Source organism: Oxyura jamaicensis, chromosome 1 (assembly GCF_011077185.1).
Source record: "Oxyura jamaicensis isolate SHBP4307 breed ruddy duck chromosome 1, BPBGC_Ojam_1.0, whole genome shotgun sequence".
Classification (NCBI taxonomy): domain Eukaryota; kingdom Metazoa; phylum Chordata; class Aves; order Anseriformes; family Anatidae; genus Oxyura; species Oxyura jamaicensis.
Genome location: NC_048893.1, coordinates 126,074,633 through 126,089,272, shown reverse-complemented (window position 1 = coordinate 126,089,272; position 14,640 = coordinate 126,074,633). Strand labels below are relative to the sequence as shown.

The window sequence follows — 14,640 nt, the reverse complement described above, 5'->3', positions numbered from 1 at the left end:
GGTCAGCATGTATGTCCTCTTCCTGCCCTCAATCACATTTCACTCCCCTCCCTCATTTAAGCTTGGATGTGAAATCCCCATGCCACTGATGAGGGGACACCCAGTCCCTAGTGCGATCACTGTCCCTTCACTTTGCCTTAGGGTCCTACTTCTGGATCCCTGCTTTATCCTTACATTCTGAAGGGATTGATTTTAATCTTTTCAAACAGTCCTCATCCTTATCCTGCTCTATATAGTACGAGGAGAAAGGCAGTTCAGTTCAGCTTTCTCACTAATATACAGAATTAAATAGATTATCCAAGATAATTGCAAAACACTTGTTCCATTGGCACATGTACCAAAGTCAGAAGGTGGACCAAAAAATACTGTTTAAAGAAAAAGATGGAAGATTTGGACTTAAGATTCTTAATAGAGCTGTCAACATCTTGCCAAAATTTTCACTTTCATTCCATGAGAGAGTTCTGGTTCATTATCTCTGATTTTGCTTCCATGCCTCTCTGCTTTGCCCAGAGTTCTCTGTATGTGTACCCATATGTCTCTGTGTGAACTGTATTTTAGTTTGCCTTACAAAATTGACAATTGTGCAGGTACTGTTTTAAATATTTTGTATAGACTAGACTAGACTAGACTAGAATAGACTAGAATAGAATAGTTCAGTTGTAAGGGACCACCAAAGACCACCAGTCCAGTTTCCTGAGCGATCAGGGCTGACCAGCAGTTAGGGCACGTTACTGAGGGCATTGACCAAACACCCCTCGAGCACTGACAGGCACGGGCCAGCACCCCGCTCCCCAGGAAGCCTGTTGCAGTGTGTGACCACCCTCACGGCAAAGAAACGTTTCCTGATGCCCAGCCTGAACTCCCCGGCGCAGCCCTGGGCCGTGCCCGTGCCCTGCCATCGGGTCCCAGGAGCGGCGGCCGGCGCCTCCCCCTGCGCTTCCCCTCCTCAGGAGGCTGTGGAGAGCAGCGAGGTCGCCTCTGGGCCTCCTCTCCTCCAGGCTGGGCAGCCCAAGTGTCCTCAGCCTCCCCTCACAGCACATGCCTTCCAGCCCTGCCTCCCGCTCTGCTGTCCTCCTCTGGATGCTTTCAAGGACCTCAGCAGCCTTTCTGTGCTGTGGAGCCCAGAACTTTTTGTATTGTGGAGCACACAATATTCAAGCTGAGGCTGCACCAACACTAAATATAGTGGGAAAATCACCTCTTTTGACTGGCTGGCTGTGCTGTGTTTAATGCATTTGCCAAATGCAGTATGATTATAATTTTCCTAACATAGACATTTTAGCAATAAGGCTGAAATTAATGTGAAAACCAAAAGGCTGCCAGGTGCAGCCTAGAAACAATGCACCAAATACACAGAGTTGAGGTGGACGTGATAATACAGATATAGTTCACTCTCCAGCCAGATAGTGGCAAGGTCACAGCAGTGCACCTTTGGTACAGGAGCTATGAAGCAATATACCAAAGCAAATATAGGTGGGTATTCAATATACTCAGGGTTTCCTGCAGATGAGTATTGAGGACTTTCAGTGACTGTTAAGTGCCCTGAAGTCACAGGAGGGGTATGACATATTACAATGTCAGGTCTTATTAAGAAGACAGCCTATTGGAGAGTCACATCAGCTGGCAACAGCAACATACTGTACAGGGAAGCAGGGGAAGGGAGTTTCAGGGAACATAAATGATATCTTGTTTGCTTGTCAGAATACCAGGTACCTTCTTTCTGGTGGATTTGTACATTACCTGGGGGTTATTTTTTGGCCTGAGTACTTTTATGAAACAGGCATTTTTCTCATGACTTAAAAATGACTTTGACAATCTCAAATGTGCCTGAAAGGCACCTAGACTACTTGCTTGTTCATTCTAGGTGACAAAAATAGGCAGTAAAAAAGATTTGATTAAAAACTATATTTTGCTTAAATTTGTAGAGGTTATATCAACTCTTTTGAGATTTTAGGCAATAAAATCAAATTAAATGTGTTCTTTACCTTTGAAAAATTTTAGATTATGTTCACAAACCTTGGCATTACTTCATAGAATTTTACTGCTTTCATTTTAAATGAGCTATTAGATTAGAAAAATCAGATAGAATGGAGAGTGGGTGTGTGAAAAGTTTCATGAGAAAAAGTGATGCGGTGTGCCCTTTTTAAACAACACTTCTTCCTTAAGATGTACAACACCTGTGCAATCTCTTCCCATTGGAATAATTGCATCAACTTCTATAGGAAAAAAAAATAATAGAAGACAAAATAATAAACTTTAGTGCTCAGATAGTTTTTTTTTGTTGTTGTTGTTGGTTTTTTTTACTTCATTTGGCCCATGTTTCCTATGCACTTTCACTAAACCCCCACTAACAGAGACTTTAAGAGAAAATGAGGCTCTTTGCTCAGAATCTGTAAATTATATGGTGAAATGTCATTTTTAAAGGTCATTTACTAAGTATCTTCTGTTCTCATATGCCTATAAATCCACCATTACACCTCTGATAGTTAAAAACTACTTTTTGTGCACTTTTTTTTTTTTAAATATATTTTTAAAAAATATTTGGGAAATTTGCGTGATTAAAATAGCAATGAGGAAAAAAAAGAGAGAAAAGTATTTGATACTAAATGTTTATATCAACTTTTGTGTCACTGAAATTCAGGCATTTAGCAATAATCCATTTTAATTCAGTTGTGAACCCCTGTTTATTTCATCAAGCCTAAAAATCTAAGGGGCTAATAGAAAACTAATTAAATATTAAATCCCCATTCATTCTGCTACACATCAGTGCCTGCTAAATGGCAGGAAAGGGGGTGGAAAGGAAGAGATTACAAACAGCTGCCTAATGACAGCTGTGTCAAGCCAAAATAGATATTCCTAAAATATTTTGTTATAGCAAGGCAGACAACTCCATATCAGGTGCCTGAAGACCTACTCTTCTAAGTCCTTTTCCAGCAGACTCAAGTCAATATAAAAAAGTGGTCCTTGCTGGGAATTTCAGTGCCAAGCTGTTGGACATGGAGTTGGATAGGTATGGAGAGATAATGTTCCAGCTGTAAGTCTGAGAGAAAGGGAATGAGGAGTGTTTGCAATGCTGTAGTGTATCCTGCACTGGAGCTGTGGATTAAGAGCTGTTACACTCATTCTTTCACCCAAAACTTTTCCTAGATCCTTAAATGGAAGGATGCAGTCCTGCATATTTATATAACAACCAGGTTAATTAATTTAGTTTTGATAATGTTTTTCTTTTGATAGACGTTTATGTGATCTGATTGGGAACACTCACTTTCTGCTTGTTTTCAGCCACATCTGTATCAGATTGTGCGGAGGCTGAGGGATCTGTACTTTTGTTTCAATGTATATTGCAACATTTTTATTGCATTCCACAGGTCCTCCAGTAAACGTTACTTGCAATATTTTTATCAACAGTTTTGGATCAGTCACAGAAACCACAATGGTAAGTGCTATGATGCCATTGGCAAGAGAACAACAACACGTAATCTATGTCATGAACACAACCTGTCAATTTTTCTATTTATTGTTCAACTTGCAGGTCCTCCTGTAAATGTTACCTGCAACATATTTATCAACAGCTTTGGTTCAATAGCAGAAACTACAATGGTGAGTGGGACTGGTCATTGAAGCCATCTTGTGAAGGAGTGGGATGTGATATAGAATAGAGATGCTGTAGATGTGGGGACATTTGCTAAGATCTCAAGGTATTACCAGCTAAATTAAAATATAAGAAATATAAAATAATTTTATTTAGAGATATAAAATTATTATATAAACTCAACTATAAAATCTAAATGTATATCTATAGTGGCTGTGCCACAGTCTGTAGTGACTGTGATGGAAGCAAATAAAGGGATGCCCAAAGCAGATTTCCCAGCTCTTGTTAGCACCAAAAAAGCAGAAGAATGGAATAGTTGGAGCTCAGCTGTGGGGTTTCCTGGCAAGAACCTGATATTCTGAGTGAGTCTTACACCCCAAGCTGAATTATCTGCTGCTGCAGACTATGCTGACAAAGGTACCATAAACATCTTCTTTAACTTAGTTAAAGTATGAACTGCAGTTCAAATCTTTTTGAAGTGCAGTCACATCAGTGACTGAATGAACTTTAGTCAAATGACTGAAACATATAGCTATGAGAAAACAAATACATCTGGTTACTAGGTTAATACTGAGAGAGATTTTTTTGATGAAAATATAATAATATAATAGTGTAATAAAGCTATAATAATTACCAGATGCTTCTGTATGCGGGTTAAAACTGTTCTAGAAAAGGTATTGTGACAAATCCCAGCTTTATTTTAGATTCTTTTATACTCCTCTCCCACAAAATAAATTTAAAAGGATGCTCTCACCTTCGCTGAAATTTTGTAAGAGTTATGTACATAACATAGATGTCCATTACCTTGGGATGTAATGGACAGCTATGGACACTTCTGAAGTGATTGCAATATAATTTCATTACTTTGTTTTCTGATAATTTCTATACAGTGCCTAGGTCTTGCTCTGTTTGCTGAAACTGGAGACAATAAAGATGCTTAGCATCCTGTAGGACTGAGTTCTTGATAAATAAAAAATGAAATTGTTACCTAGAAAAGTACTTAAGTTATACAAAAGAGTTTTTAAAAACATATTATTATTATTATTATTATTATTATTATTATTATTATTTAATGGGATAAAAGATGCCTTGAAATCTTTGCATTCTGAAGGAATAGCAGATAATTGCCTAACTCAAATATCATATTTAACATTAAAATACTTAATTTAAATGTAGTTGTAATTATGCCATCATTTGCGGAAAAGGTAACTAAGGGATGTAGAGTCACAAGGCCCCTGCTCCTAAATATTTTTACTTATACAAAAAAAAAAAAAAAAATCAGCAACATCTATTTAGCATTTTTGTAAAGATAAAGGGCAAGTAGTTACTAGGGCAGGTTGCTTTCTTAAATTGTATAGGAGAGACTTTTATAAATGACACAACTATAACATACACAGATAAAAAATAAACAGATATATTAATGTTTTAGAGAATGTATCTTTAAACTTAAAAAAAATGAAATTAAAAATAAGTTTAAAATGACATAAAAAAACATAATCTTAATGTAAAGTAATGATCAACAGACAAATTCTATTATTTTTGGAAAACTTTGTTTTCCTGTGTTTAAAAGGTTCTGAAAATATAGTTACAAATGTAGCTTTTTTTATCCAGCTGTGTCTGACCTTAAGATGAAGAGACATCAGCATAGCTTTAAGTACTAAAAAATCCTACACGTCACTGGCTTTACAAGATGGCATTCAATGAAAATATTTGCACGACCTAATGCTGATTGCATTAATTAGACTCCTTCATTGCTTTGATTAAATCCCCTCATTGCATTTTACCGTCTATCAAATATGTTAATGTGCACCTTTTCAATGTTCATTAACACATTCTGCTGAAAACAGCTAAACATTCAAGTAGATGAAAACAAAGACTGTTGGCTTTCTTATTTTGCTTTGTTCATAATATCTGCTGAAAGTGTGGAAAGTGTTCTCTTAGATGCTGTTCAATGGTTTAATATTGATTTTCTTAATGCTGTCACTTATTTAATGACTAGTATGACGAGTTTTAGAATGTTTTAAAATTGATCTGAGAGGCAGATATCAATTACAGTTTCATCTGCTTTACCCTTATGAAATAGATGCAATCAAGGTAAAAATTTTGGCATCCCTTGTGGTAAATAATGAGTTTTGTTTTGCTCCCAGTATTCATTTTTCTCTATAAAATACTCTTGATAATTTTGACATAAAACTAAAAGATTCATTTAAGGCCCTGGATTGTAAGTCAAAAAGAGATGTTCCTGTCTCAGAGGACAGGGATGCTTAGTGAAACCACATATACATACTGAAGGGACATTATCAAGATATAACTTGGAAGAGCTGCAGTAACTCATTGGAAACCTTGGGAGATGAAAACTTGTTAGAGAGGCTTTCGGTAGGAGAAATGAACATGGCAAACAGGATTACAGTCCTAGACCTGCTTAATTCAATAAGTTCTCAATAACATTAGCAGTAGTAGCTTCTTTTTTCTGATTAGAGTAAAGAACAGAATGAAATTTATCCCTATGTGAAGGCCAGCACAACTCTCTGTTGTGCCTATGTGTTATGCCCAGTGTGTTCGAAAAGTTAAAACCCTTAACTGAGAAATAAAATAGAGGTCTGTGCTGGCTGTCTTCTTGTGGATGAATTCCACAGAGTTTTTATGAATTTTGTTCCCAAAGATTTATGGAAACAAAATGCAAATATGTTAATCTCTCTGCTCTGTTACGCACATGTGGGACAGTATAAAGACTGATTTTTCTTTGTTCCAAAAGAAACAGTTTCTTCCACATTAAAATGATGTATATTATACCAAAATAGTAAAAAAGTCTAGATCATAGTCAAGATAGAATTGAGAGAATTGTTGAAGGAAAAAAAAAAAAAAAAAAAAAAAGGAAAAGATTTTCCTGAGTAAGTTCACAGAATAAAGCAATTGTGCCAGTAAGATTTGTATCTATTCTTGGAAGCATTCACACATGCAGTATTCAGCAGAAAATCCACTGTACATCATGACTGCAGTTGAGTATCACAGATGAGTAATCTATATCAGGCTGGGCAGAGTCCCAAGGAATTCAGATGTTCAGTGTCACAAATGACCAGGATTTTTTAGCTATCAGCTGTAGGAGAAGCTAAGAGTAGTTTGTGCATTGATGAACTACTTGTTAATTACAGAAATGACTAACAGTGAGCACGTTATTATTGTTGTTAAGCCCTATAATTAATGACTGACACTATGCATCAGCTTCTCTGTTGGGATAAATGCATCAAAATCCAGTTGTGTTTTGAGTTCTTATGTTAGCAGAAAAAATAGCCATTCTTTTAAAAACTTTAGTGGTGATAGAAGTTGGCTGTGGCTGGATAGATGATATTCCCACAAGAAAATGCATATTACAAATAAGCTTGTTAGATCTCAGTTGAGCAATTTACATGTCTAGTTTTAACTGCATAAAGGACTCCCAGTGAAGCCATTGAGGACAACTTGCATGCTTAGATGCATAGTTAAACAAGCACTTTTCTGTTGCATGGCTTTGAAATCGACGATTAAGCCACTATTTTCCAGTTAGCACTCATGTTCGGGACTTGGAGAGAGAGTAGTCTCTCTGGTTACCCCCTTCCTATGTATGCAAGACCAGCTAAGTCTGCTGTTTGCATCAGGCAACTGACTCAACACCTGGGTGATCAATGTGATCGGAGGGGAAGATGGGAGGAAGGCTAAGATCAAAGATGAGAGTAAGCTCAGAGTTAGTAAACAGGACTGAAGAGGGAGTGGGGATCCCCAGCACCCCCTGACACAGCAGTACCTGAGGCCAAAGGAACACAAAACTTTGCGGAAGGTCAGAGGAGTGAGCCTGCTGGCTGTGGAATTGCCATCCCTGACCTTGCCCAGAATGAGGTGAATGGAAAAATGTTTTCTTTCTAGATTCCTATAACAGAAACTTAGTATATATGTGGACTGAGTCCCTAAATCTTCATATAAATCTAATGAAACTTATCAGATGAATATTCCTTTACTGTGTTAGCATTACCATACACTTAAGTCTTGAGAACAGATGAAAACTCTTTATCTGAGTTGCCCTGAGCTATTGCTGGCATCAATATTGCCAGAGAGATTTAAACTTCAGGTCCACACTTCTCATTCAAAACAGTGGTGCTGTCAGAAAGAATTTGTGGAGCAGGTGTACTTGTGGTAGTGTAGGAGTGCATTACTACAGTCCACCCACACCTACCCTCAGGAGCTCACAAAATACACACTATAGTCTGCCTGAGCTCCATGTTGTGGTATCATTCTCAAGAGAATTTCTCTTCATAAGATAGCTACAACGATAATACAGGAAAAGTAAAATCAAAATTCTGCACAATTACATCTGACTGTGTAAATGCACATCCCTCTTGGCTGCTTATACCACAAGCATAGGAGAAAACAAGTAACTGGTATTTTGATGTGCAAGTTATATTTCCATTTTTATTTCTTATTTAAATATCCCTCTATATACATAAATACATAGATATAGATACTTATAGATAGATAGATAGATAGTTAGATAGATAGATAGATAGTAAAGCCAGTCAGACATAAAGAAAGGTTTCAGTGCTGTTTTGCTTCTAACAACACAGTCTGCAGAGAAAAACCACTACCACCACCAACAACAAAAGCTTTTTTAAGTGTATCGGTGTGATGGCTCTAATATATTTATGAATTATGAAAATATATTTTCAACTTACATATGTGTTGGAAAAGATAGCATAACTCTATTGGTATTATTTATGATTTTGGTATAATATATATCATGATATGCAAGTTCTATGAATAAGGATTTTTCAGACTAGCTTTTGCTAGCTAAATCAACAGCTACTGAAATTCATGAAGGCACATTTATTTAGTTTTAGATATTTCTTAAAAGTTTGCTCATTTGACTGATTTATGATTTCTATGTCACGGGGAAAAAATCCCTCTGCTTTCTATGCTTTCTAGGACTTCATTACTTATTTTAAGAAAAACTAAAAGCAGTTGCTAAACTAGCAATAGCAATTGTATATTATTATATAGTGATATGTCAATCTCTGGTGAAAGTTCCTTCCTTCTTTGATGTAGAGTGAAGGTCAAGGGCTTTCCTGTCTTTTTTACTTATACTGTCCCGTGTAAACTTATAAGACAGTTTTTAAGACCAGGAAACAAGACAAAGTATGCTTAGGTTTGCTGTATCCTCACAAGATGTGATGATATTTTTTTAAAATCAGAACTGCAAGTTAATACTTTTTCTTAAACTGTGTGAGACAACACCATCATAAAAAGTGTGGTGGCTTGTGAAAAGCAGATACAGGTTTTTCTAAGTATCTAATAAACATGCTATTCTTAGACCTCTATCTGGTCTGTCTTGCTCTGGTTAGATGTTCACATTTTGACTCACATCTACACAACAGCTAATATGGAAATGATAATGAAAATGAGAAAATACGTGTTCCTAGTAAGGTTGTGAAATATCATTCCATAGGTCTCAAAAATTACATCCGTTTGGACATTAGAAATATTCTGCCTGAGCAGCAGCACATTTCATCATGAACCTACTGACAGAATTGTGGGAAACACTGAAGCTTGGTGGGGCTCATTCCATGGAGTTTGTATATTTGGCAAGCAGCTTACTGAAGCTCTAATCAGAGTGAAAATTTATTTACATTTCTAGAATGATGAATTCTTTAGACTATGAGGTTCAGTGGCCTGACTAAACCCATGCCAACTCATACATTTTCCAAATCAAAAGCAGAGTGCTGCGATTTTAATGTACTGCTGCTACTACAAAACAAATCCTAAATATAAGGCTTTTGTACAGTTGGCAGAATTATTTGCTAATATATTCCTTCAGATAACATAACCTATGTAAATATTATTAAATATTTTCCCTTTAGTGGAAGAGTAGATATATTTCCAAGAAAGTATTCACAGACTAGCTAACTGCTGTAATTTCAGGTAAATATGTTATAAGAGAAGGGAAAGATGGGGGAGATGATGCTTTTATTTGCTGACTTTGTAAATTCAGGATAAGGAGAATAGGTATTAGAAGCTTTCCATTCTCTCTATTGGGTTTTGGATTAGACCCTGAAAGCTCTTTTCATACTCTTTTTTTAATAGCTAGTTCTCAACACAGTATTAATACTGGTTCTAAATGAACCTTTATATAATTGCTGTCTTCCCAGTTGTGACTAACAGACCACTCAGCAAAAGAATGCAATTAGAACAATTTTAGAGGGATGCAGGGAGGGAGGAGTGAATGAAATAACATACAGAGAAAAGCATACGGTAGATAGAATAAGGATGCAAACAGTAAATAAGAAGTGCTGATTTAATTTCTTCTCTACAAATCTGGCTTCACTGAAATTAGCAACTATTCATGAGTACATTAGAAATAATTGATTTACGCAATTTATTTAAATTAGCAGTTTTATAGCATCTTTGTTGAAATTCTATATAGCTAGCCACTATGCTTTCTGACTTTCTAAGTACCACTGGGATAATCCATAGCATTTGAAAGAAGGTTGTATTTAACATTGGAGGTTGCAGTTAATATTTTCTTCATCAATGAACTAATTTTGATTTGGAAAATGTACCAGTTGTGTTTGTTTGGTTCAGTATGGCATTTAGACTGCTTAATTTTCAAATGACATCTCTCACATTCAAAAGATAACATAAATATTTGCTGTAACACTGGTACTGTAATAGGTGTAATAACATAACAAAAGCTAAAGTGGGCTTCCAATTTTGGTAAGTGGCTCAGTAACCTTTTTACATGGCATTTCTGTAGGACTACAGAGTGAACATTTTTTTGAGACAGCAGTGGAATGACTCACGCCTGGCTTACAGTGAATATCCTGATGATTCCCTGGATTTGGATCCCTCTATGCTGGACTCTATTTGGAAACCAGATTTATTCTTTGCCAATGAGAAGGGAGCAAACTTCCATGATGTCACAACAGACAACAAGCTGCTAAGGATTTCTAAGACTGGAAAAGTGCTGTACAGTATCAGGTAAACCAGTTAACTTTATTTTTCTGCTCTTCATCCCATTCTTTCCTCTCAATCCCCGTTTTTCTGAATGCAGCTAGGCTTACAGAACACACTTTACATATTTAATTTTTTCTTGTCCCTTGTGTACAACTGAAATGAGACTTAATCATAGCCAGGTAGAAAGAAAATATGCCCACACTCCTTTGCTAAGCTTTTACTTTTCACAAGATAGTCTGTAAGTGGCACAGTAGTACTTAACCTTGTTGGAAACATAAGGATGTCTACTTCTTTATAGGGATTCCTCAGTAATTCCCATCAACATTAGCTGAAGTCTTCTTACAAAGAGAAGAAATCAGCTCTTCAGTGGGTGGTGGGTTGTAATTCAAAAGTAAAGGGGAATAGAATTTAAATGACTTCTGAAAACCTTAAGTAAAAATGGGCCTGAAACACAGTAAATGACATGCGAGTGGCTATGTAATCGGATGTATCTTTTCACAGTTAAAAATAACTGGAATTATAGAAAGCTTTTGTTTTAATACTAAGTGCATTGAAGTGTGTGTCATGTGACTGGATTTAGGCTGAATGAATAAACATTGTTTGACAAAATATGATTGGATATGATCTGATGAAACAGGACATATGCAGAGAATCAACTGGATTTCACAAGCATAAACAACAGCAAATCTGCAGCATTTGTTTGACATTCAGCTTACTGTGCATCATTAACTTAGTATAAGTAGTCAAAGGTGCAAAACCACTGCTCTTAGGACTTAAAAAAAAATGTATTGCTTTGTGTGTTCCTGGGAATGCTTTTTAGTTTTTCCCATTCTTGCGTTGTGGAAAGTAAACTTAACTGTTTAATAGATTGCTTAGTGAATTTACTTGTTGGTAAGGAAAATCAATTCAGAAGACAGTTGTTTCTGACAAGGCATTCTGTTTGTAACCTGGATTTTCACTGAGGAATTTTTATTGATCCAGGTTAAGGAGAGTGGTGTTCTGTAGGATGCTAGATTAATAAATAATAACATGGCACTTTCTCCTTTTCACAGAATCACAGAATCACAGAATTGTAAGGGTTGGAAGGGACCTCAAGAGATCATCGAGTCCAACCCCCCTGAAAAAGCAGGTTCCCTAGAGCAGGCTGCCCAGGTAGGCGTCCAGATGGGCTGTGAATATCTCCAGAGAAGGAGAATCCACAACCTCCCTGGGCAGCCTGTTCCAGTGCTCTGTCACCGAGCACTGGATTTTAATTGATTCCAGTGGAAATGACTCGATAATACCCCATTTGTATTTGGATAGATTAACCAGTGTGGAACATATATGTTTATTGAGCAAGGTTTCAAATTGACATACCTGAAGAGTTTGAGAAAAATAGTAGGATAGAAGGATGAAACTAGCACTAGCAGAGTGATAAATATGCTGTCACTTACAAATATTTCTTGTTTCATCCTGGGAAATAAATGAATGCATCTGCTTGTTTGAATGACATCAGACACTGTCTTATTGGAGGCAACAGTGCAGCTGGGTGCTGTTCTGAATACAGATAGATAATTTCTCTGACATTTGTCCATGCGGGAAAAGTAATATTTCAAGCTGTCACACCACATTTGTAAAATTCCCACACCTAAATGCAAATTCATACAAAGTAGAGCAAGTAGTATTCCAACCGAGGACTGAGCAAAACTCATTGTTTCTCATTTGTAACACACAACAGCAACAAAGGCTGGTACTTCTCACATGGCATAGAATTTTGAATAACACTTTACAATGAAGAAATATTTGCTGAGTACTGGACTTTGAAGTCAGAAGTAATTAAAAAACTTGTCTTAATTCTCTATATGCTAGCTGCCAGTTGCTTTTAGTTGTGCTGTGTTGAAATAAACAAGAATATTTTAGTGATTGGTTTCAGTACACTGAGAAAGGTATAATGTTGCCATTTTCACTTCTACACCAGAAGGACTTAACCTAACACAGTGATATTTAACATTTAGCATTTAGTGTGCTCTAAATGTTTAAAGCACTTCAATAAATGTGTCTGAAATGTAGTAGTGTACGCTGTTTTGTCATATTTCCAAATTTAATAAAATCAAGGGCAAATTAATCTTGTATAAATATGCACTGTCTCTCTTAAATGAACTTAAAACATCTCCCAGTAATTAATGGGTAAAAAACAAGTTGTGTGTATTATACAACACCAGCATTCATCTTCCCTATACACTACACTTGAGCAGGGAAATAGGCACAGCTGGTTTATGCTGCTAAATGCTGTGAGAGGTAAATCCTGCCCTTTCTGAAAGGAATTTGGAAAGCCATAGTTATGGCCCATATTTTACTTAAAAGAAACAGTTGGTGTAGGAGATGTGTGCTCAGGTAAGTTATTTCAAGGTCACTGAGGGAATGACCCCTGTGTTATGCCCAACATAGTGATCGACTCTGGGAATTGTTTTATCCTGTGGTAAGCATGGGGCTGTGTGTCCTGCTTTTAGTGAGGGATAAGCCATCTTGCATTCACTGGTGATGGTAGACATGACATAGATTTCAGTCATCGTTTACCTTACAATAATTAATTATCATGCTCATACTTGCAAACTGCTAGATCTATATTTAATTCACTGGGAGTTGTTATAGAAAATAACCCCAGAGTGGTTGATGTATTCACCTATGAATCATGTAAGCTTAGGAGTCTAAACCTACTTTTAGATATTTTCTGCATGCTCAGATGACTACCTTGGTATCTGTTTTAATCTCAGATATAGATATCATGGTATACATGTTATATAAAACCTGAGGCAATATCAATATGGAGAAAGCTTCTGAGCCTACAATATTTGTAAGAGTTTTTGTGATGGGTATGGGAAACATGAAGGATTATAGAGCTATAATGGTTTAGTTCCATACTCACAAAAGAATCTTTATTATTTTAAAGGACAGCCAAACTTGAAGTTTTAAGGTGGAGGATGATATTTTTGCTCCAGCCCTGGAAGCGAACTAGCACACAGACCAGGTCCTCAGATAAAACTGATTTAAACCCTTGTGTAATGCAGAGAAAACAAGAACAATAGGAAGGGAAACCAGATTTATTCAATATCACAAATGAACACTTTTGTCACTGGTGACATGGCCACAGCTCTTAGAGGTGCATGTATTTTAAAAGTCAGCAGTTACAGTAAAGTTAAATTCAGCAAACAACTGCACTTTATTCAGGATCAGTCTCAGTGGGACTCTTTGAGCTGCAGAACACTGTTAAATAACTATAGTTTTTGTTTTAAAGCCCTCTGCAGAGAGCACTCAGCGAGAGGGGTTCATTATAGCAGCATTCAATGTAATTGGCTTATGTTGTATATATTTTGTATGCCGAAAATCAATGAGAGTTAGAATCTCATCCCACACAATGTCACCCCCCCAGATGCCTATGACTCATCCTTCTGAGCTCATGACCCTTGAATGATCTCTGCATGGACTGGATTTTGTAGAGGGACTACACACTTGGAAAGAATGGCAGTGCTGTGTGATAGTACTGAGAGGCCTGTTCCTGGCACTCATATCCCATATGACACCTGGATTTTGTATTGTGTACACTGCTCAACTGATTTTATGTTCCAGGGGTAAGGTTCATATCTTCTCTGTCCCACTGCGGACACCTGGGACACCAGTAAAATGCTAAAGAACCACACAGGAGACTTTGCTTTCTCTCTGAGCCACACTTTTGTGCTACCTGATTCCAAAAAATGCATTCCAGGCTGCCAGACATCTCAGAATATTAGCATCTGCCAAAAAGGTTATTTTTGCAAAGTGTTTTTTTTTTTTTTTTTTTTTTTTTTTTTTTTTCCTTTTTTTTCCTTCCTTCTTTCCTTCCTTCCTTCCTTCCTTCCTTCCTTCCTTCCTTCCTTCCTTCCTGCCTGCCTGCCTGCCGGCCTGCCTGCCTTCCTGCCTTCCTGCCATTTTTATACATTAATTACCTTCCTTTCCTTTTAATGTTTTCAGTACATCTCAGTCATATGAGCTTGATGCAGGAGGTGATATAACTCAACAGTAGCATTTATCCATAGCATTGAACATGAACATGG

The 14,640-nt window shown here is 36.8% G+C and overlaps 1 protein-coding gene across 5 annotated transcripts in view; it reads left to right on the top strand.

The window, feature by feature from the left end:
- The window catches only part of GLRA2 (glycine receptor alpha 2), a 130,921-nt gene that overhangs the window by 17,137 nt on the left and 99,144 nt on the right, over positions 1 to 14,640 (top strand). For 2 of the 5 annotated variants that reach the window (XM_035328843.1, XM_035328547.1), the window contains exons 3-4: positions 3,369 to 3,436; positions 10,371 to 10,594. In XM_035328843.1, coding sequence (XP_035184734.1) covers positions 3,369 to 3,436; positions 10,371 to 10,594 — 292 coding nt within the window. Of the gene's footprint in view, positions 1 to 3,368; positions 3,437 to 3,532; positions 3,601 to 10,370; positions 10,595 to 14,640 lie in introns of all 5 variants that reach the window. The other 3 variants (XM_035328773.1, XM_035328615.1, XM_035328698.1) reach the window with 3 other exon arrangements.